General features: G+C 40.5%; 3 protein-coding genes across 5 annotated transcripts; all 3 read right to left on the bottom strand.

The window, feature by feature from the left end:
* Positions 1-1,500: 1,500 nt before the first annotated feature.
* On the bottom strand, positions 1,501-11,725 carry rab25b (RAB25, member RAS oncogene family b). The gene is made up of 5 exons (XM_076106643.1): positions 10,428-11,725; positions 5,218-5,413; positions 3,023-3,216; positions 2,594-2,674; positions 1,501-2,109 (listed from the first exon to the last, which is right to left on the bottom strand). The coding sequence occupies exons 1-5, from the start codon at positions 10,462-10,464 to the stop codon at positions 1,991-1,993; spliced, it is 627 nt and encodes a 208-aa protein (XP_075962758.1). The 5' UTR covers positions 10,465-11,725; the 3' UTR covers positions 1,501-1,990.
* A 147-nt stretch (positions 11,726-11,872) lies between these two features.
* Positions 11,873-14,915, bottom strand: lamtor2 (late endosomal/lysosomal adaptor, MAPK and MTOR activator 2). The gene is made up of 4 exons (XM_076106644.1): positions 14,721-14,915; positions 13,693-13,855; positions 13,500-13,589; positions 11,873-12,432 (listed from the first exon to the last, which is right to left on the bottom strand). The coding sequence occupies exons 1-4, from the start codon at positions 14,786-14,788 to the stop codon at positions 12,376-12,378; spliced, it is 378 nt and encodes a 125-aa protein (XP_075962759.1). The 5' UTR covers positions 14,789-14,915; the 3' UTR covers positions 11,873-12,375.
* A 400-nt stretch (positions 14,916-15,315) lies between these two features.
* Positions 15,316-21,405, bottom strand: LOC142965616 (ubiquilin-4-like). 3 transcript variants are annotated; one of them, XR_012957715.1, is made up of 8 exons: positions 21,227-21,405; positions 19,954-20,105; positions 19,685-19,827; positions 18,733-19,103; positions 17,664-17,779; positions 17,273-17,444; positions 16,726-16,968; positions 15,316-16,313 (listed from the first exon to the last, which is right to left on the bottom strand). XR_012957715.1 is itself a non-coding variant. In XM_076106642.1 (8 exons), the coding sequence occupies exons 1-7, from the start codon at positions 21,371-21,373 to the stop codon at positions 16,813-16,815; spliced, it is 1,257 nt and encodes a 418-aa protein (XP_075962757.1). In that variant the 5' UTR covers positions 21,374-21,405; the 3' UTR covers positions 15,316-16,313; positions 16,804-16,812. The 3 variants fall into 3 exon arrangements, 2 of the variants coding, with proteins under 2 accessions (XP_075962757.1, XP_075962756.1); XM_076106642.1 differs by having other exon boundaries at positions 16,804-16,968; XM_076106641.1 differs by having other exon boundaries at positions 15,316-16,968.
* Positions 21,406-21,842: the final 437 nt, after the last annotated feature.

Genomic DNA, 21,842 nt, shown 5'->3' with positions numbered 1-21,842 from the left:
CATTTCAAGTTGAAATAGTGTTTATTTATTTGACAAGTAAGACTTTATTGAGACAATGGAATTCATGACATTTAAAGCTATAAATGCAGACGTCAGTCATTCAAGGTATCCGGATGGATACTAAAAGTGACATTAAATACACTGGAATTTGGATTTGGTGCTTCCCAAACATTAAAATCAGGTTGACCATGTATAAGATATTACTGTTTTCTCACTACCAACAGCACAAAACACAAGCTTAAAAGAAACTATTGGGCACTAATATAAGAATCTAAGATGATCCTGAAATGTGGGATATAAATGCATATTAAACTAATGTACTGTATCTATTATCAAGATAAACAATTATATGCATACATTGACTATGGAGTAAAAAGGGAATAATAATTCATAGTCACAGTAATTGTATATATTATTGGACAATTGAACTCTTGGCAGAAAGGGAAAGTCCCTGAAACAGCTTGCATTCAGTGTGTAAACTCATCAATAAAATGAAATGTCACACAGGTTTTACACACTGTTTATTTATTGTGCTCAGAGAGGAACTTTTTTTTAATCATATCAGACACGGATAACACTGACCGACTGACACCTTGTGTTTGATAAAAGGCCACATTATATTTGTCAAAGTCTTGTTTTCGCCGTCTCTCTTATCAGGCAAATCCACCAATTCCCCATAAAACTGACGGCTGGTTTGCTTTCGCTGTTATCAAATTTGCAGCAGGAAGGAAAAAACATTTCTACCATATCTCCCAGGCCTAATAAAGAGGTCTGTGCACTCATTCACTATGTGCATCATCATTCTGATAGGGTTTCGCCAGCTTTAATTGGGCCAGTTAATCATCGCAGCACAGTCAGAAGAAAAATGAATTTAACGCTTGAAAGGGTTGCTCACCCCTGACCTATTCTGTCGAACGGAGACGCTGTATGTCTAAAAGATATTTTTTTGTTTCCACATCTTTGCGTCTTCAGCGTTTTTAGACCTCATTATGGAGTTCCTGCAAGGTTAAGAACCTCTGCTGCAGCCAAGCGTTTGATGTGAAACAGTTTGAGAGGATTGGATCAGAAACACAAACACAAACTAATAATGTTTACCAGAGAGTTGAGCTTACCTCAGAAAACTATTTGTCAGTTTAGTGTGTTGCTGTGATTGAAAACTAACATTTCATTTGAACTGAATCGCTGCTGAGGTGGTAAATCTGACTAATCTGGTATTCCTACTTTAATTCTAAAGGTCTTTATCAGAGCAGACGTTTGACTAGTCGTAGTAGGAAAAGCACAGGATGTTAAGAACATTAACGATGGCTGTTGAAGTTTTCCATTAACTCACGACAGTGTGAGAGTGAGCTAGCAGGCTCAATACCAGCACCCTGAGGCTGAAGCGAAATCACTAATTGTCTTATTTACACCTGAGCTTTTCTTACTGTGACGTGTCAAAATGTTCTCTGAAAATAAAATACCTATATCTTTTGTTAGAAGACACAAATAGCACACAGTAGGTCTCCATAAATCCTTTATTTTTCAACAGAATTGCAATCAATCTGATCCCCGATCATCAGCTGTAGCACACGCACAGCAGTGACAGCAAGACTCGCAGTGCCACCAACCAACAAACTATAAAACAGTCACGTGTCATTTACATTTACACACGCCATGATGCATCTGCGGTGCTCCAATTCTGTGCATGGATTATAAATATATCATCTTACAGGTCTCACGGTTAAGTGTTTAACTTTTGACCTATAGTCAGCAGTGACTCTCAGAAGAATGATGTTGGACTCCTGCACATTCATTCACATATATTAATCATCTTTTGAATATGCCATCATGCAGCTTGTACATCAAAGTGACATCACTTAAGCCAAAACCGTTTATATGGGCACCCGTGGTTGCCGTGTCGCGTGCCTCTCGTCAAGCTCGACACAAGGTTGTGGGTGAAGTTCACCTGACGCCCACCCTGAGGCCCCGGGGCTCCTGGAGGACCCTGTGATCAGACGTTCCTGCAGCAGGGTTTCCCCTGCTCTTCGTTTTCTGCGCTGGAGCTGCTCAAGGACACAGCACTGATGGAGCCCCGAACCACTTCCTTACTGTTCGCCTTCCTGTGAATCTCTGCGGCAGAAAATGAATATATATAATGTACATTCGCATTAGGCCAGAATAACAAGAAGGGGAGTAGAACAAGTACTATAAAACAAGCCAGACTTAGAAAAGGACAGCAATACTTGTAAAAAAAATAAACCATTGAAGTTGTTCATGTCCATGAGCTTAGGAGCTGGAGGTCTGGCTAGCTGAGGTTAAATTCAGGGTCATAGGGTGGAGCCTTATCAAAGCATGGTTATGGGAAAATGTGTGTACCCAGTCCACATCATTATTATTTCTCAGGAGGGGAGAGACAGGAAGGGAAAGACATTCAGGCCAGCAAATAGGAAGAAACCCAGGAAATGAGCGGGGGATGCTGTCAGGCAGCGAACCGCGTCACCCTCACAGTTCGGAAACAAAGAAAACAACCTTTCTACATTGGTAAAGAATATTACGCTTTTTCCGGGTAACGGCTTTTAACAAAGGAGAAGTTAAACACATTACAATGAATTACCTGCTAGGACGTTGTTGAATGCTGCCTCCACGTTAGTTGACTCCAAAGCAGACGTCTCCAGGAACAAAAGACCATTCTTTTCTAGATAATACAAATAAGCTATGTTAGTGAATGTGTTTTATTGAATTCGCATAATGTAGTTGTTTTCTCGCTGGTGTCACTTTAAAGCTGCACTCCCCAAATCACGAAATGTCACCGTTGATCTTCTCAGATATAATCCTCAAAGAAATTGGTGATATGGGTAGCAGTCCTCTGCCCTTTAACAACATGATGTATCTTTATTCACATTGACAGGTTTGGTGAGCAGACTAATTTACATTCTCTACAATCATCATAAATTCAGGTTTCCATTAACTAATTACAAACAATGAACATACAAATCCTATGCAGAGATTCTCAGCACGGTGGTAACACTTCTTGACGTTGTACCTGCGTAGTCTTTTGCCTCTTCGGTGGGCACAGACCTCTCTGATTCCAGGTCGGTCTTGTTGCCCACCAGCATGACCACGATGTGGGGGTCAGCGTGGTCGTACAGCTCCTTCAGCCAGCGCTCCACACTCTCATAGGTGAGGTGCTTCGTGATGTCATAGACCAGCAGGGCTCCGACTGCACCTCTGTAATACCTGTTTGGAGGAGATTGACTTTACTCCTTATGTGACATTTAGGTGTCTCTTTTTTTCTGCAATGCTACCTTCAGGGACAGTGTGGCACTGCCTGTATAGTTAAATTAAGGGGATATAATATAACAAAAGTAAAAATAATTGAATAAAGCTAAACATTAATAATCTACACACACACACGGACACACACACACATACACAAAAGCCTGTAATAACTGATTGTTTGGCTTCTTGGAGGTAGCTGTAAACACAACATTTATATATGATCACATTTTAAGTTGATATGGCACACTTGTTAACAACCAGATACACATTCAGAAGTTAAGGAGCAACATAATCATTCATTCGGTTTCATGCTTTTGGCCAACTGATGAATTTAAGTCCAACATTTACCACTTTTTAGCTCTGTTTTTGTTCTCCTCCATCTCCTGAGGGAAGTATCTGTCTCTTTAGATGCTAAATGCTCCACTATGTTCACAGCTGAGTTGCTAACTGTGTCTGCCTGCGGTTTGGTGCTGAGCAGGTCATTTACAGGGGGTTTATAGCTGCTGTAGAAACGAAAAATACGCTATAAGAGCAGTGAACCAAGACAGTGAAGTTGCCATTTAGAGATGCCATAAAGCTCCGCAGAGCTGAGGGAAGTAATTCTCCCAGGCTCATCACTGAGAGTGACCCCTTTCCCAAAACACACATTTACACCATTGTTATTATAAGAATATCGATGATGGTCGCTTTAAGCATTGTCTTATATCTTCATTGAGAATAAGCAGTTGCTCTGGCTGTCAACTGAAAAAAAAGGCAATGTCTAACGATTGCTCTGAATTCATGAACCAATCAATACTTCCTTCACAATTATATCTCTGCTCCACTCTTCCAGCAATATAATTAATTCCGCTTTAATAGGTTTTAGATGCTTGTTACAGCACAAATGGGAAATTCCATGGGAGTGAGAATTTGCATACTGGAATAAGTCGGCAAGTAATTACTCCAAAATCCAAGCTGACAGAATAGAGCTAATCCAGTGGTGTAGCATATCCTCTGATTTTTCCATGTCTTAAAAATAAAATTGACATGGTTCTATTGTTTTAAAACCAATTTCCACACTGTTAATCCTTCTAGTTTAATTAAAAAGAAGAATGAATCAGGAGCGCCCTCAGTTATAACAGAGACCCGCTGAGTGTTCAAACAAAGGTCTCTGCTCTAACCAGTTTGGATTTTAGTGTGCCAGTTGGGAACTGACGAGACCAGAATGTGCTGGTTGTTATTCAGGTAATGTGAGAGGAAACGGGAGGATCAGTGCCTGTCCTTGCGTGTGTTTTGGCTGATAACGACACCACATTGTTGTTGTCGACATACAGGTTGCTCAACTACGGTGGAGCAAGAAAGCAAGCATAAGATGTTGATCTAAATATAATTGTCTTTTATTTCAGAGTACCTGCTTAAAAAGTGAGCATGTTTAAAAATAAGTGCAATTTTTGTTTTTGTCTGAACCTGTTTTTCCATCATCATGGAATACCAAGAGAATTTGAGGTATTTTCTGACCATGAAATATTACAACCACAATACATGCTGCAATTTGAACTAGAAAGGTGCACTCAGTAGAGTGCAGGTGTCCGCCAGGTGTGTCTGCACCAACCTGGCCATCCAAAAACCTTACGCAGTTTGCTGCAGCAGAATGTGAGGTTAGCCATGGACAGACACACAGGTGCACACTCACTCACTGAGCCATGCACGCACACGACCGATTGCCTCATTTTAAGGGGCTCCTTAGATGACCATGTGCCCCAAGTGGACTGAAGGGGACACGTTCACAACATCTCTCTTTGGATTTGTGTAAGTAATCAGCAAGTAATGGGGACAGTTTAACAAAAAGTGAACGGACTAAAAATGTAATATTTCATCATAAAATAACTGCAGGAATGCCTTGAAAATCGGTGTGTGTGAATGAGTACACGTGAATATGCTAATGGCTGTATGAAAGCTGTGATGGGTCTTGACACTCACGCAGAAGTGATGGCCCGGTATCGCTCCAGTCCGGCCGTGTCCCAGATCTGGGCCTTGATGGTGTAGCCGCTGAGCTGCGTTGTCCGTGTGCTGAACTCCACCCCGATGGTTGTGCGGCTGTCATGGTTGAACTCGTTTTTGGTGAAGCGGGACAGCAGATTGCTCTTTCCTACACCAGATTCTCCAATTAGAACCACTGCAGAGGACACAAAGAAAACACAAATGTCTTGATTATAGTTCTGTGTTTGGGTTTGGTCATTGCAAAACTAAACTGACTAACATTTCTTGGATAAAGGAGACAAGCCTCATGTTCACAGAGCCTAATATGAGTCAATCCTGTGCGTCCACTTCATCCTTTACAGATTTTGGTCAAGGCGTGTCTTTCTTGGTTAAATCCTCAATCTTAGCTGTCTCACACTGGGGCTAATTACACCATTGGGGATATGATGTCCTAATTTAAAAATAGCACCACACCTTCATGGTAAATGAGTCTAATGTTGTAACTCAAGCATGCAGAGCAAATAGTGAAGAGAGAAACCATGTTGAGTAAAATACTGGTGAAACACTGATGTTGGCCTGTAACATACTACACCAGATTATTGATCGGTCAGGAGATCACCGAGGATCTTCTGAGGCTGTAGCCTGTCCCAGCATGCACTGGTGGGATGCCAAATCTTTAATCGATTTATCTATTTTTTTATTTAGACTGCAAGGAGTGAAGGTGCCAAGTAAAGGAAGCAAAGCACGGGCAGGATTGAAACTAGTTGAGGCAGAGATGTGGTTGCAGAAGTAGAAGACTTTGCAATCGACAATTCTCTCTTACATTTGTCTGTAATGTTCCAAAAATTGGCTTCCAGCATTATTTTCATTAATCATTGAGGCCTTGCAGCACAACGATCAGTCACGCCTCACTTGAGGTTTGAGTTGTTGATGTTTAAGAAACCTATTTTAGCAAAACAGAAGGACAAATATAATGGAATGTTCCATGTTTGTTAACTTTTCTAGAGCACAGATCCTAAATCAGGTGGAACAAGTCAAGCGGCCACTGCCTTTCTTCTTGGTCAGTTTACTGGGTAAACAGGTCGAGAAATAACACAGACACCCCCTGTTTTTTACATTTGAGTGACTAATGTTTGGCTTTCAGTTGTTAGTGGCTGACTCAGAACAAAAGAAAGGCTTGGCTTAATTGGCGCAGATAGGAAGATATGACCACACTGTGAAAACACAGAGGCACTGGGATCTCTGCACAAGTGAATCAGACACAGTCACAGCTCACTGCTGAGGCGTGTGAGCACTGAGAAAATAATCCAAGTTCTTGTGACATCTCCACAAGATATTAATAATGGAGTTAGGGTGTGATGATGGGAGTTAAAACAATAGTTGGGCGTTTTCGGGAAATATGCTTATTTGCTTTCTTACCAAGAGTTAAATGACAAGATTCATGTTTGCAAGTTAAATATGTAGCTTAGCTTAGCATAAAGACTGGACGCGGTGGGAAACAGGTAGCCGAAGGTTAAAAAAGATTCACCTACCAGCAACAGTCATTAATCAATACGTCATATCTCGTTTGTTAAATCCGTACAAAAACTGAAATGAATGAATGAAAAGGTTTTGGTTTAACTGGAAGTTTTGTGCGACAAGTTTTAAGAGACGGAGGTAGGTGACTTTAAAAAAATATATTTGGACAGAGCCAGGCTAGCTGTTTACTGTCTTAACGCTACTAAAACCACAAATTTTTGCTTTCACATTTTGTATGGATTATAATTACGAGATATTAAGTGTTAATGAGTGAGCTTGATATCAACTTTTTACATTTTGTATAAAGGTAAAAATGTTTAGTTCATATATGAAAAATAAAGAAATCTGAATGGTGCTATTTTTACAATGAGCAATTTTATTTTTTCTTAAGGAATATTATGCTTTGAATACTTTTTTGAATGCAGGGCTTTTACTTATAATGTAGTATTTTTTGAATGTGGTATTTTTACTTCAGTAAAGGACCTAAATACTTGTTCTACCACTGGTGACTAAAAAAGAATATCTCCTAAAGAGCCATCACATGATCTTCTTCAGCAGTTGGAGTTTGTCATAGGAAAGATTTTCATCTACCATCTTTCATTTCCACATGCAACTGCTGATGAAGATCATGTGATGGGATCTAAAATGCCAGAACAGTTACTAAATGAACCTTGTAGTCAGACTGTTTTCTTAATGTTTTTATTTTCCATGGTCGAGAATGAACTTTGAAGCCAGCATGGACGAGAGGTTCTTAAAATGCTCCAAAAAAGAATGCAAATTTGAACAGGAGTTCGCAAATCATTTCTTCACTATTCACCAGTTGCAGAACAACAGATAGAAAATGCTTTTCTCCTGAACACGCGCAGACTCCCATACACACAGTTCTTCACTTACAGGCTCACAGTATGGTTAACCTAAAGCCACGGCAAAGAATGTTTGACAAGTTGTTCTACTTTTGCTTGTTTTGGGTAACTGTTCACTCTGCAGCCAGACCACTGTACTGCTTTTTCTCCCAGTGGGTGAGGTGAGAATGCCCGTCCTCCCCCTCTTCTCCTCCACTACTCAGTAACTTCTTATGCAAACAATTCCCAACCCTGGTTCCTATGGAGATAAAGGACAAGAGGCCTTCGAGCCTGGTCTGTTGATTCTGAGGAAGAACTTTAAGTGATGCAGCGAGGATTAAACTTTCCTTTTTGGAAATCTAAGTACTGTATTCAGTACTGCCCTGAAATCCTGATGGAAACTTTAAATAATTTAGGAGTATATATTGGACAGCAAAGTTTAATTCTTATACACTAAATATTAATTCATGTTTAACGGTCGACATTAAAACAAATATGAGTTTTTTAAATGCGCGTTAAGGTACACGAGCATATGCATATTCATTTGTAAGTTAACTTTAAATATCTGGTCACTTTATATGTGCAGTAGTAAAGAGGTTTTTTGGCAAAATGAAAAATCCTTTGCTAATAAACTCACAACTGCAGCATTCCCATCTTATATGACTCTGACACTGAACCTTTATACTTTTACTTCTAGTTTTACATCTGTTTACATCAATAAAGTGCAGTATACCTGAGTATGTACAACTTCTAATTACGTGTCCCTGTTTACATTCAGTTCATTCATTTTAAAAGTATTGTCTACCATAAATATATATTATTTCATATATTGTATATTTGTTATAGTTATCCCTATATTTGAACTTCTGCTCTATTTTATGTCTTAAAGTCTCGTTTTTTACTCGCGTGATTTTCTTTTTATATATATTTAATGGGCATTGTTGGAGGGAGCCTGAGATCTAAGATTTTTATAGCCAACGACTGCTTCTCCGTAATTGTTGAGCATGTGACAATAAATAACTTGAAACTCAAAACTCCTTCCACAATGTGCTGGTGTACAGTGGTGCGGGCTTACATTCCAAGCAAACTATAAAATCAGATTTTAAAGATTAGTTTCTCTGAGCTATCTGTAAATCGCTGGAGGAATGAAAACCTGCTCGTACCTTTGAGATAGTATATATCCCACACTGCCTAGGAGCACTGCAGGAGTGAGTGTTCCTTCTTTTTACACATTAAAGGAACAGATACATATTTTGTGGAAAAACACTTATTCATTTTCTTGCAGAGAGTTAGATGGGAGGATCAATTCATGTCTATAAACTATGAAGCTATGCATCCAGCAGGCAGTTAGCTTAGCATAAAGGCTGGAGGCAGTGAGGTTGATAGACAACCAGCGGAGAATCGGCCCTGCACCTCATCCTCAGTAAAACCACAACTTGACCGTTTTACAATTTAGTCTCTCTACAGATTAAACAAGTTAGAAATATCAAGTTAAGATGGGCGGATTTTGTTGCATTTGGACAGAGCCATGCTAGCTGCTTCTCCATTTCCGGTCTTTATGCTAAGCTAAGCTAATCAGCTGCTACAAACATAAGAGTATCAATCTTCTCATCTAACTCTCAGCAAGATTGCAAACAGGCATATTTCCCAAAAGGTTGAAATATTTAGTTTTCATAATTATATTTTCTCGTAACCAAATCGAGAGGAGGTGTGTCATAACCTGTACTGACTGTGATGTGATGTATAGAGCTGTCCTCGACTAAAGAAATAAACACTTCTGAGTTTCACAAAGAATCATGCAAAAGCACCACTTTAAATCTCTGGTGTTTGTTTACCAGAGATGTGCTCATTAGTTTCTTGGATCGATAAAATAGTAATTAAGCATGAATAAAGCACAACGAACGACTAATTGACTTAAGAGATCTTAGCCGACTAAGACCAAAACAACAGATTAGTCGGCTAATTGACTAAGAAGCGGTCACACTAATGTAAACTGATAGTTGACAGTGTAGAGATAGACAGGACCTGTCTCATTTTAACTCCTTGATACAGAAGGTGATACTTAGGATTCAATATTCACCTGCAACGCCTTTTATCAACATGGCACTTTGTACCCAAATGTCAAATCGCTGTGCCTGAACCAAATCACCTCTCTGAATGACTTTCACTTCTCTTGTACATCTGCTAAGAGCCATCTGGTATCTTAACCAGCTGCATATAAAAAATGATTACTGTGCCATGTAGGTTGAGTGCAGAATGAATAGAGTTAGTGGCACAAGCTGCTTCTCTTCAAAGAACAGGACATAATTCAAGTCCAATGCTTTTACAGCCTGGAAGTGTTTCATTCGGGGAAACTCCTGTATGAGTGCTGCACTTTGTCTTTTGGCACTGGTACAGGGCTTTAAACCAGACATTCTATGTTACAGCGTTGTTTCTGCTCGGGATGCTACAGATAAACAGGAATTAAAGTACACATCCTGGTTTCAACAATAACCTGTAGCATGCGTACTCCTTACTCACACAGGGACAATGTGCTGACCTGGCGATGTGATTGTAGTATCCTTCACCTTTGTAGGAATGAAACTCACCTGAAGAGTTTTAACATTTGCAAAGTACCAACATATAATATTTACCTAAACAGCTGACTGAACACCCAGACAGCTGGGTATTACCATGTATTGTTCAAAATATATTGCATTCGGTTGCCACACAGCACATGTTCCTGTTCCTAGAAATAGGCAAGTTAATAATGAACAAGGAAGTATAATTTGAAGGGCAAAGGAACATCACAGCATAACTCCTTTTATAGACTTTAAGGATGTACAGGGGGATCAAATCAGGTGCACTCACCCTTAAAGACAAAGTTGTAGGCCTCATCTGACCCCATGTTCTGTCCATTCAGTGTTGCCGCCCCTCAGTTTACTGCCGCGTCTCCAGCACTCACAGACTGATCCGCAGGTCAGGATGTAAGACGACACTGACTCACACCACAACACAGCCTCCTCCTCCGATCCTCAGGCTTCAGGAAAGACAGTGGCTGCAGTTTTGACACATCAATGCCAGTCGCCAGCTTTTCTGCCCTTCGTCACCCTTCCCTATCTGAGTTAGAAAGCTGGCTTGTTTGAACAAGACATGCTGAGTGTATCCAGGTTGTTGTTCAGCTGCAGCAGGCGGGGCTTGTGTCAGGGAGTGGTGGGGCAGCTGCAGAGGTGTGTCTTAATGCGGGTCAGGTTGGACAGGTGGGTCGAGTAAGCAGGTACAGCTGAGAGGGGGTGTCAGGCGCCTCCTGCTGGACCGGTCCAATTACAGGAAGCAGGAAGCAAGTATCACTGATCATCTTCACTACAAGGGAAAGAGTTCACATGGTTTTCTATCAGTCTCTGCTTGAGCTCAACATGTCTGTTGTTTCTATTTGATCCTCTGTGGTCACACAGACGAAGCCATTTATTGCATGTGGTAATTTCAGTAGTATCTGTTTCAAGATGCATTTTCAAAAGAAGAGATCATTTATTTTGTGTGTAGTTTATAACTTTGGGACATGATAGTTAGATTTGTCTTGTCAAACATTTTTACACTTTTATCATCCTTTATCGACGATCTCATCGGCCTCCAAAGAGGTCACGGTCACTCAAACTGTAGGGAGTCCTACATCTTGTGTTCTGGGCCATAAATGCACCAGAACATCATATTAATAAGCCTTGTTGGCCCCGTCATGGTTAACTGACTGTTTGGCTCATATTCTTAAATATTTAGCAGTAAGTCATCAAAATGTTTCATATAATTGTTGATGCTTTTCTCTAAACACTGACATGCAGATAAATCCTGTTTTCATCTGTCGAATTTAGATCTCCAACGGATCTGAAGTGATGTTATAAAAAATAACTTTGTGCAATCCTTGGACTGTGACTGAACAGCACTCAGAATGACCAACAAAGGCTTTTTTTCAGTCAACCAATCATTAGGCTGCTCAAAGGATTTCAGTGATATTCGTTTCAGGTTTTGAAGCAGATGAGCATGCGAACAGTGAGTGAGTCAATGGAACTTCTAGTTTCACTCCTAGTATCTACAGAAAACTATCATGGAAAGATAGCAACATGGAAATAAGAAATAAGAGCAAAATAACAACATGAGGATGTTGTATTGTACGTACCTGATTAATCCATTCATAACAATGCTAAACTTTGTTAAAGGGTAATAATGTAGCCAATCCAAAATGCATCTAAAGTGCTTCCTATTGAATTAAGATATATATTCTCAAGCTTTCCTTCGCAGAGCACAAACACAAAACAAATAAGTGAATATTAATGCAAAAATTGTTTATTTGACAGCTTTGAAACAAAATGAAGCAAATAATCTTCACTGCATTTTATCAGTCAGACATTCTTACGAGCGTTTTCCACAAAACATTTTACTCCTCTGACAGGATTCAAAATGTTACATTTTCTGCTTCACTGGGATCAGCGAGGCTGAACTAAAACTGCAAATGAATGAATCAACCGGGGGAACAGTTGAATAATGGAAACATCTCAGCAGCTGCACACTCAGACTTCTCATTGACAAATTACGTGGACTTTCTGAACAGACCACTAGATGAACACAAGCGTCACAAGAGAAGACAACGTGTTAAAAACCAAGACAAGTTATTCGTTTCAATACCATGATTATAATTACACTGCCCCCCCCCCACTCATATATTAATGCATGTACAGAATGTTACAGTAGTCCAATGACCTGAATCATATGATGCTTTGTTTCCAGGCAGACAGACTCGTCAGGCTGAGCATCAGTCACTTCTCCACTATGACGCTGCCACTTGGGTTAATGGCTCCTCCAGGTACTGCACCAGGGCCTCTGCCTGTCAACACAACAGACACCGAACAATGTTAACTAGAATTACCACCACAGCGACCTTTCAACACCAACAAACTCTAATCTGTTCATCCTCGAGTCCAAGTGCACGTTTGTGCCAAATTTGGTGGCGTTCGCCAAACGGGGACGGACACACAACTCAAAAACATATCGCCTCCGGCCATGGCTGTTGCCATAACAACGGCTGTATTCAGACTTGTTGGAGGTTTGAGAATCGCAAACATCAATATGCACCTGCCAATTTGTCTTTGTATGACTTGTGTGGCTGCATCTTGTTGTTTCCTCTTCCTCTCATATAAAGTATTTAAAACTGAAACACATCTATATGCAGAACAATTTGTCATCGTAAGATAATATGAAATAAAACTTGATTAATCCCATGGAAAATATCTGCAAATACAAGGAGTGCAAAGCATAAAATTCTACGATAACAATAACATAAGGCAAATAAGGTGCAAATCCAAAATATATATAATGTATACAATGTCCAAATCAGGTTAACAGTAACAGGGTTCCCACTCGTTTCTAGATTTAAAAGAAGTGCAGTCTATGACTATAACTTCAATTAAATCCTCTCTCAGCTGTTTTCCAGGACACGTAGGAACCCCGAATATGGATCATAAAAATATAAACAGGTTAACGGATGGGATCAGTCATGGTGGGCTGACTAAGAGTACATTGTTAATACATAACGTTCATGATTATATCCAGGATGTTGCTCTTAATGTCGCACTACGTCCCGTGAGTCAGCTGTAACAGTGCGTCGCCAACTTCGATGACTAAATGATGAGTGAATTCAGAACCATTCCAGTGTTGAGACGTTCTCTTTTGCCACCTACAAAATGCCAATAAATGTCAAATAAATTCACTTCGACATGGTGGAGGTTGGGGACCCTCAAAGGCCCCATTACAAGTGTGTGCTTTAACCCCCAATATACAGATGAGTTTGACAAGTACAGCAAACCACGACGAATGCATGAAACACCATGGCAGCGAATGGTTGTACGAGAAACCGATGACTGACTTCAGCACCGACTGCTAAAGAACTCTCACCTTGGCTTTCAGCATTCCAAAGCCCACCGTCTCTTTGGCGTACATACACAGTAGTAGGTTGGCTACACGAGTGATGGCCACTCTTCCCTCCTGAGAAGAGAGAAAAAACAAAGTGACAAAGTGCCCCAGTTCACACTGATCACATACCTGAGAACAACCGCAAGTGTTTTTTCAGAGGAAATGCACTACTTACCATACAATCCATGAGTATGAACTTGAGTTTGTCTTCGTTAAAGGCCTGGTGGCCGTTCTTGTCGTAGGCCGACCAGATGTTGCTCGCGATAGCGGCTGTCACTCGTGCGTCAGTGTCCCCGTACCCGGAGTAAGCCAGAAGTGAACCTTCATTATTCAGTAGGCTGGTGGAAATGTAAAGTTGCATGTTTCAGTATCCAGCCGATGAACATGTGAAATGATTTCACTATAGACGGTCAGTGTATGGATTCTACTCATAGATATGCATTAGTCCTTTCATAAATCCATCATGTGCCCTACAGCAAACATTATATAAACACAACTACAATTCCGTATACTGTCTCCCTGATGGTCACAGATTGTATGCACACCACTGGGGACTCACAGGTCATTGACATGCAGTTTTTGCAAGCTATCTGTACTATTCCAAGCTCCTTAACATTGTTGGTACAAACCCTAATCATAGTATATACTGTATATCAAGCAATATGAAACTGTCTGCACTATGTAACGTTGTTATGAAGTATGTTGCCCTTTATCTAAGTTTAATTAAACCAGACCTAAAACCTATTTTAATTTAAACTGACAATAAGACTACACTTAACGCTATACAAGAAAATAAGTACAAATGAAAGCATCTGCAGAAATGCAGGAATAGATTAAATTAACAAATGTAATTAAAATATATGCAAATGAGTGAATCTAGACAGATCTACTTTCAGTAGTGCTGAAACGATTACATGACAAAACATGCTGCTTGTAAACAAGGTTGAGCTTTAAAATAATCTTATTGCAAAGAGATCTCGCAGTAAAATATAAAGTTGTGGATTTTTACCAGCTATTTGTCGCATTTACTTGTTATCGCGGGATTATTATTGTTCGTCAAGATATTATTGAACGTTTGCAGACTTTTTGAGTTTCCTTGGTACGTCAAAAACAACAACAAATCGAACAATGGTCAAAAACAACATTACTCCTGCGCCGTGTAGCATCTCGCTAGCATAGCGCTAGCTAGCTAGCTGTACTCACAGTGTGCTTTGGACTCCGTTTGTGTTCGCTTGGCTGAGAACCTGCGTTAACGCCTTTGGTCGTAACATAGCTACTTACTCACTAACGAACGTGTTATTTAATCACTAACGAAAGGCCTTTAAACTGTCAAGAACTACTCAACAAAACACCAAGTCGAGTCAGCTGACGTTTTCTTCCCTTTCCGGTTGCGTTCGCAACGCATTGTGGGAATTGTAGGCATCGAAACTATTTACTGACGTATGTAGTTTAACGTTTGCTAAATGTGGAAAGTATTTAGTCAAGAGTGTATTAGTTTACTTGAGTATTTACATTTGTGGAGACTTATTATATTATGTGTATGTACACTATTTACTGTTTATACCCGTACACTCACCACAGACCGTAATATTTCAGGTGCGCACTTCACTTTTACTGCATTACTTTTTGTAGCTCTCGCTACTAGTCTAGTTTTAAGTTTAATATTTTATGTGCGACATTCATAAAACTATTAGAGTTCCATGTTAATATTTGGAGTATAAAACCATCCAACTTTTCAGAGCACATTCAAATATTTAAGATAAAAAAATAAACATAAAAAAGGAGCAATAACAACAAATGGGTAATTTCACTTTTAATAATTAAAACTGCATTGTTATATTTGATAAAAGGCACAATACAGACTGTTATGGTTAGTGGAATAGTATTTATGGTCAGCTACATTTACTTAATTCAATTCTTCCTCTGCCACTGCATAACTGCACAGATTACCGTTAGTGACTATTACATTATATAAATGTATTTGTATTTCTAAGGAAGAGATATATAGGCCTACTTGTGAAACCTTTCAGATATCACTGGACACGGCAAACAGGTGGTTACAGGCTACAGGCAGAAACACACTGCTAGAACAAAGAGACATTTAAATCAAGGTTTAAATCCAACATACCACAGCAGTCAAACTGCGAGGTCAAAGTAAATCATTCACACATTTAAATCAGACAAGACAAATTGCAAATCATTTATTGGACTGAAAAAAATGTTTTTTGGCTACTTTGTCCATAGAGGGAGACATGCAACAATAGATTTCACAGATTATTTCGCAATATCTTGCAGAACCCAAGATGGCAACAATGGCTTTTAACAATTTCTATTGAGTAATCCATAACCACAATTAATCACAGTATCATTAGGGCATTGACACTTTATAGAGACACCATTTTATACTTCAGGACAAAAAAATCAAAATGGATGTTTGGAAGTTTATTTACTTTTACACTGTTAATCGACAAGAAACCAACTTGAACCAAACCTGTTTGTCAAGAAAGTAAATTCCAATGACACGGTCTTTACTAAGATGTACGGATGTTATTTTTAAGGCGATACTGTGATCCATTGTAGAATAATTTATAGATTAAAACAATCAGATGGAAACTGTTTTGGTGAATTCTGCAAATGAAAAACCTGACAAATGTACCTGAGGAAAATCTCTGCCAGTTTTTCCTTTGTCCAACCCTCGCCACACACACACACACACACACATACACACACATTACACACATTTGGTCCTGGAATCCGAATCCAATCCTAAAACATTGAGGCAGCACTGCCAAGCACCTGTCAGGGTAAACAAAAAAAAAAAGAAACTTTGAATAGATAACTTAGATAAATACCAAGCAAGAGGATGAAAAAACAAAACAAGCTGAGAGCACAGAAGACCATCATCCAACAACAACCAAATTAAAAACTCTTTATCCAACGACATAAATACAATTAGTTAAAATTAAATAATGTCAATCTAAGTAACAATTAAAAGTTAATTCCTTGGTAACCCCGTGCAGACATCCAGTGAATGAGTACTTGTTATGTCAGTAATCATCTCCGGCTGCACTGGATCTTATTGGTCGTTGGCAGTGATAGTCGTGGCGTCATGAAACAACGACCCTCGTCAACCTCCCCCGTTTATACTTCCTATGATTTACAGATCGGCTAGATAATAAGTGATATCTGGGTGTCAGGTCAGACTTGCATTTGATGTAGGGACTGCGTGTCACGTGTTAACTTTAAAACCTCCCATTCCAGTCCACAACTCTACCAGTCTTCCGACCTGAGCGAGTTAGGCCAGGAGTCTCTCGATGGCGGCGTTGACGTCCCCTCCCGTAGCGATGAGCGCCTGCAGGTTGGCTTGGCGGTCGATGAAGCCCATGGTGTTGAGCTGGTCGAGCTGCTGCTGGAAACGGACCTCGGGGGTCTGAAGCTGCGAGGGAGGAGACTATGCACAAGGTCACGATCAGATTGCTGATTCTTAAATTTAATTGGAAAAATTCTTCACTTTTTCCAATTAAACTGATTCTTCATGTTAAATCATATTAACATTCATATTCAAATTTAGTGGCAGGATTATCTATTGGTCTCAATGAAAAACACCAACAATCCTAACAAGTTTTTAAAGGTTGACAAGAGAAAAGGAGAATCAAAACTGGTGGAACTTAACATACGTCTAGCTAACAACGAGTTAGAATTGAAAAAATTGATGCTCTGATTATGGAAAACAGGACAAATTAGATGAGACATACTGGTTGCCTTCCGCCTGCGAACATCTGTAACATCTGCTGGAGGAGCTGTTGGTCAGAGGGACTGGTGGCTGAGGAGGGGCTGGATCCTGTTGCCATAGTAGAGGGCTGAGGGTTCTCTGGGGGGATGCTGACCCCTGAGGCTGGAGGAACCGGGAGACCTCCAGGAGACAATCTAGAGAGGGGAAGGAAATGTCAACAATCCAGGAAAATGTAACGATACCATTGAATTTCACCTAAATATACTGTGACTTCAAATGAACACTACCAATACTTACCAACTACAACCGAAGGGTACAGCTATTATGTTTCTTTCCATTAATTCTGAGTTGACCGCCAAATTAAGACAATTATACAAGGTTTAAGTATTCTTTTTAGAGCCAATAGCCGGTACCTGGACATGAATCCCGGGGCTTCTGTCTGTAAGGTCTGCAGGCCCTGTTGGATCTGCATGAGAGCCTGCATGGCCCTGGGGTTGGTCATCATAGACATTGTTTCGGGACTCTGCATCTGTTCAATGACAAACACGACACAAGTCAACTCCAAACCCACCCAACCGGGTCTCCAAAGACCCGACAGATGATATTTTATCTTGTGTACACAAAATAACAATCGCGATGTCCGCATACATTCTCCACAGAGCGTTTTAAACCCTGAGGATGCTCTCAGGGTTACTAAGCACCTAGTCCTGGTAAAGCGTCACCTGTTGCATCATTGCTAGATCCCTTGCCTACTGTATGGTCCGTCAAGGGACGAGAGGATGGAAGTGACAAAAACAAGCAGTGAGAGCCGAGGAAGAAGAACGTCTCACTCGACTGTTGAGTTCCATCGTTATTCCAGCACATTTTACCTGATTAAGTTGTACCTGGGGTCGTATTTCTTGCAGAAAATAGATAAAAAACAATAGGTCACCCAATTACACTAAAACAACATCATTTTAAAATTGCATCAACATGTGCAAGCAAATGGTCTGGGAAACAGAGGTTGAAAGCACAGCAGGAGAAGAACAGAGGATACGAATATTTCTGTATCCTCGGTGAAAATAGACAACTGCAACATCTGGACACAAACCCAGGCAGAAGTGGTAAAAGATCTGCAGGAGTGTGTGACGGTAAGCAAAATAAATAACCGATGTAAAGAACATAGCCTCAAACTGGGTAGAAAAGGTGACGGTACTAAAGCACACTTCAAGTAACAGCAACCAAAAACAGTTTGCATCACAAATATGTGGTCACGGTCAAACCTACATCAACAGCAGGTGTGTCTGATTTGTGCGGACCACCCAAATATTAAAAACTCCGGTGCCACTGTTTTCATTCAAAGTGTTGAATTAACCGAAAGTCGGCAAGTTTACGGCTGTGAGAGAAAAAGAGTAAAAGCCAGTTTGGGGAACACCTGTTCATCTGGCTCTTTGAGGATGACTTAGTGTTTCAGAGAACTATCATGAGCAACTCTGCACTGACCTGTCTCATGAGCTCAGGGTTGCTGAACATGCTGGAGATGTCCGGGTTCCGTCCCATGAGCTGCTGCATCTGAGGGTTGCCTGCGAGCATCTGTCTCATCAGTTCTGGGTTGGACATCATGTTCTGCACCATCGGGTTGCCCATCACCTGCGACAGCATTTCTGGGTTGGACATCAGCTGACTCTGCACCTGCTGCTGCATCTCCATGAAGCTGGATGAGCGCATGCCCATATTACCCATACCGCCCAGACCTCCCAGACCGGCCATACTGCCCAGACCTCCCAGACCTCCCAGACCGCCCATACCGCCCATACCGCCCATACCGCCCATACCGCCCAGACCCAACAAGCCGGACAGGTCACCGAGTCCACCTGAGGAAGAGGAGGAGCAAAGCCGGAGATAAGGTGGCAGGTAAGTGGACACGTTGACAGGAAAATGTATGTATGTCACCCAAATATGTTTTTAAAGTGCTACATTTATGGTATCTTGTCAAACGTCTGTGTGGAAATGCAGTTGAAAATGTGGATTGATTTCAAATCTTCAAGAATGCTGCATTCATGTTCAGTCATACAAATAATAAGCATAATTTCCCTTATCAAACTTTCATGGTCGACAGATACTGAACACTGCATACGCATATGGCTGAGTGTATGTGGCGTTTTAAGTCATTCATGTTTCGTGACTGGCTTATAATGTGTACAGTGTCTGATTGTTCTGAAGGCAAATTCTCTATCGAGCCTAAATAGTTTCTATTCATGCCGTGACAATAACTTACAGGAAAGTAGGGGAAACAAGGAGAACGAAAAGACAAAGAGGCATATGGACTCAGATTCTTTTCACGATGTGGATTTGTGGTACAACCCTAATTACGAGGGCATATCTGTCACAAGGATTAAACGCGCTGCAGTGCAAAAAGCAAGCAAGTCATTGTAAAAATGTATAAAATTCTAACCCATTGCATTAGCAGGTTGTGTTGGCGTCGTACTCGTGCCACTTCCGGCTCTGTCTGCTGCACTGGCGTTGCTGCTGCTGCTGCTGCTACTTTGAGATGTTGCAGAACGGGAACTTGTCTGAGATGTACCGTTACCTGTCGATCTTCAGAGAGAAAGACAACCATCAAATTAAACGCTTACCAGCTAACTCATAGATGGGGATTTACATAGTCTAACGATAATGATTTACACCATTTCCCTACCACACACGCATTGTACCGGTGCTTACTTTGGGGCAGTCTTGATGACGAGATGAACGGTCAAGCCGTCTTTGATACCGTGCTGTTTTAACGTATCACCGTCCTTCAGAATCTTTCCAGCAAATATCAACACCAGCTGGTCCTGCTGGGCCTCAAACTTTTTGGACACCTCCTGTTTAAACTGGACAAATGAGACAAGAGCATTGGACGATTACTAACAGGGAAAAGTAAAGTAAAATATCAACTAGGTCCGGCATTTACTTGTGATCTCGTGGCCCTCTTTTGAAGAGGTGTCAGAATCTAGTTCTGAAAATGTAGTCAGTCTCTTGTCTTTAGTCGACTCCATCTACAATGAGCACGAAGGAACTAAGGCCAGACAGTTGTATTCATTCCTTAAACAGTACAAACAAATGTAGAGCCAACTCCTCTGGTGGTTAAATTTGTTGATGACACGGTGATTGCTGATTTGATCGCTGATGATGCAACAACGCATCATGAATGAGAGGATTGTTTGTTGATGGAAGTCAGGCCAGTTTAAACCAAGAAATGTCCCGTTTTCTTCAGCTAAATACCAAGAAAACTCAGGAAATACATTTTTATTTCAGAGCAAGAAGACAGACACAGCAGCAAAGAGCTACTTGGTGGTGAATATGAATATCTGGGGACAGTGATTGATGTAAAACTGTCATGGAGGAGAGGATTACAACAATTATGATTCGACAGTTTGCAGTGGACAGAGGACTCAATCCTAGTATAGTTCTGATAAACAAAATCCTTGTGATGTGATAAATGTGTCACTTGCATGTTGTTGTGAATCACACTGCTGTCTGACTTTAACTATAGTGCATTTTGTTGTGGTTGCACGAGTCTGATTGACAAGGAGACAAACATTGGTTTGACAGGTTAACAGCACAGAACTGGAAAATACTCCGTTAATAGTCACACACAGTGTCAAAGAGTGGGTGACCATTGTCAGTAACGGTAATCCGACTTGTTTAATGATGTTACTCAGTTGTATATAAGAAGGTTAACGTTAGCTCTTGTAGCATGACGCTACCTTTCCGGTTACTGTCGTAGCCACAGAAATGTCTGCCGCCTTAATAACGTGTCGGATCTAAACGTGACTTAAAAGGTTGATTTCACAGTAGACATCTATGAGATCACGAATATACCTCTCAAGATGTAACCGGCTGCTGGTTAACAGTTAAAAAAAGTAACGTTTTGACCTTTCCCCAAATGTTTGCGAGGAAACGTTTATGTGATGGTAGCGTGGTATCCGATGAAAAAGGTGAATTAACGCACCTGTGAGACAGATGAATCCTCTGAAATGGAGATTTCCTCTTTTCCATTGGGGGTTTTGACGGTGACCACCATCATAGATGCTCCGGGAGCAACACTATTATCCATGTTGTCATCCTCCGTACGGTCCGTGCTGCTTTTCTCCGCCATCTTTACTGATGTTTCTCTCTCTTCTTCTGCGTCACTTCCGGTATAGTCTTCTTCTTCCTTTTCGGTTTTATGGCAGTGTGGCAAACCAGCGTTGAGGTGAATTACCGCCGACTACTGTGTTGGAGTGTGGACTTGAGCCGTATATAACCCTATACAAAACAAGCACACAACAAATAAAACAAACAAGAACAGAACATAAAAATAAACAATATTTCACAAAACTAATTATTGTTGATTAGCCCAGTTTCAATTCAGTTCTTCCACTACCAGGTTTATGATTTCCCTCTTGATGTTTCTCGTTCTCTAGCAGACTTTTTGAAGTGTAAAGTTACATTCTCCACTAATTCCTCTACTCGACAGTGTTCACAAAATTTGAACATAAACTTGCAAAGCTGGTATAATCAAACCCTGTGTTCCCTGTGTTAGGATCGTTGGACCCATCAGTGTACTGGGACATATGTTTAATATA

Source organism: Anarhichas minor, unplaced genomic scaffold (genome assembly GCF_050575085.1).
Source record: "Anarhichas minor isolate MPS153535 unplaced genomic scaffold, ASM5057508v1 ptg000035l, whole genome shotgun sequence".
NCBI classification, from domain to species: domain Eukaryota; kingdom Metazoa; phylum Chordata; class Actinopteri; order Perciformes; family Anarhichadidae; genus Anarhichas; species Anarhichas minor.
Note: the sequence above shows the minus strand (reverse complement) of the source record. Positions and strands in the feature narration are given on the sequence as shown.

Excerpts from the sequence above, each read along its gene's own strand:
- rab25b (XM_076106643.1), bottom strand. The coding sequence starts at position 10,464 with ATGGGGTCAGATGAGGCCTACAACTTTGTCTTTAAGG. Across the intron at positions 5,414-10,427 it reads CTACAACTTTGTCTTTAAGG|TGGTTCTAATTGGAGAATCT; the intron begins GTGAGTGCACCT and ends TGTCCTCTGCAG. Across the intron at positions 2,110-2,593 it reads ATTCAACAACGTCCTAGCAG|AGATTCACAGGAAGGCGAAC; the intron begins GTAATTCATTGT and ends TTTCTGCCGCAG.
- lamtor2 (XM_076106644.1), bottom strand. The coding sequence starts at position 14,788 with ATGTTACGACCAAAGGCGTTAACGCAGGTTCTCAGCCAAGCGAACACA. Across the intron at positions 13,856-14,720 it reads AACGGAGTCCAAAGCACACT|CCTACTGAATAATGAAGGTT; the intron begins GTGAGTACAGCT and ends CATTTCCACCAG. Across the intron at positions 13,590-13,692 it reads TCATACTCATGGATTGTATG|GAGGGAAGAGTGGCCATCAC; the intron begins GTAAGTAGTGCA and ends CTCTCTTCTCAG.
- LOC142965616 (XM_076106641.1), bottom strand. The coding sequence starts at position 21,373 with ATGGCGGAGAAAAGCAGCACGGACCGTACGGAGGATGACAACATGGAT. Across the intron at positions 19,828-19,953 it reads GTCATCAAGACTGCCCCAAA|ATCGACAGGTAACGGTACAT; the intron begins GTAAGCACCGGT and ends TTCTCTCTGAAG. Across the intron at positions 19,104-19,684 it reads ACAACCTGCTAATGCAATGG|GTGGACTCGGTGACCTGTCC; the intron begins GTTAGAATTTTA and ends CCTCTTCCTCAG.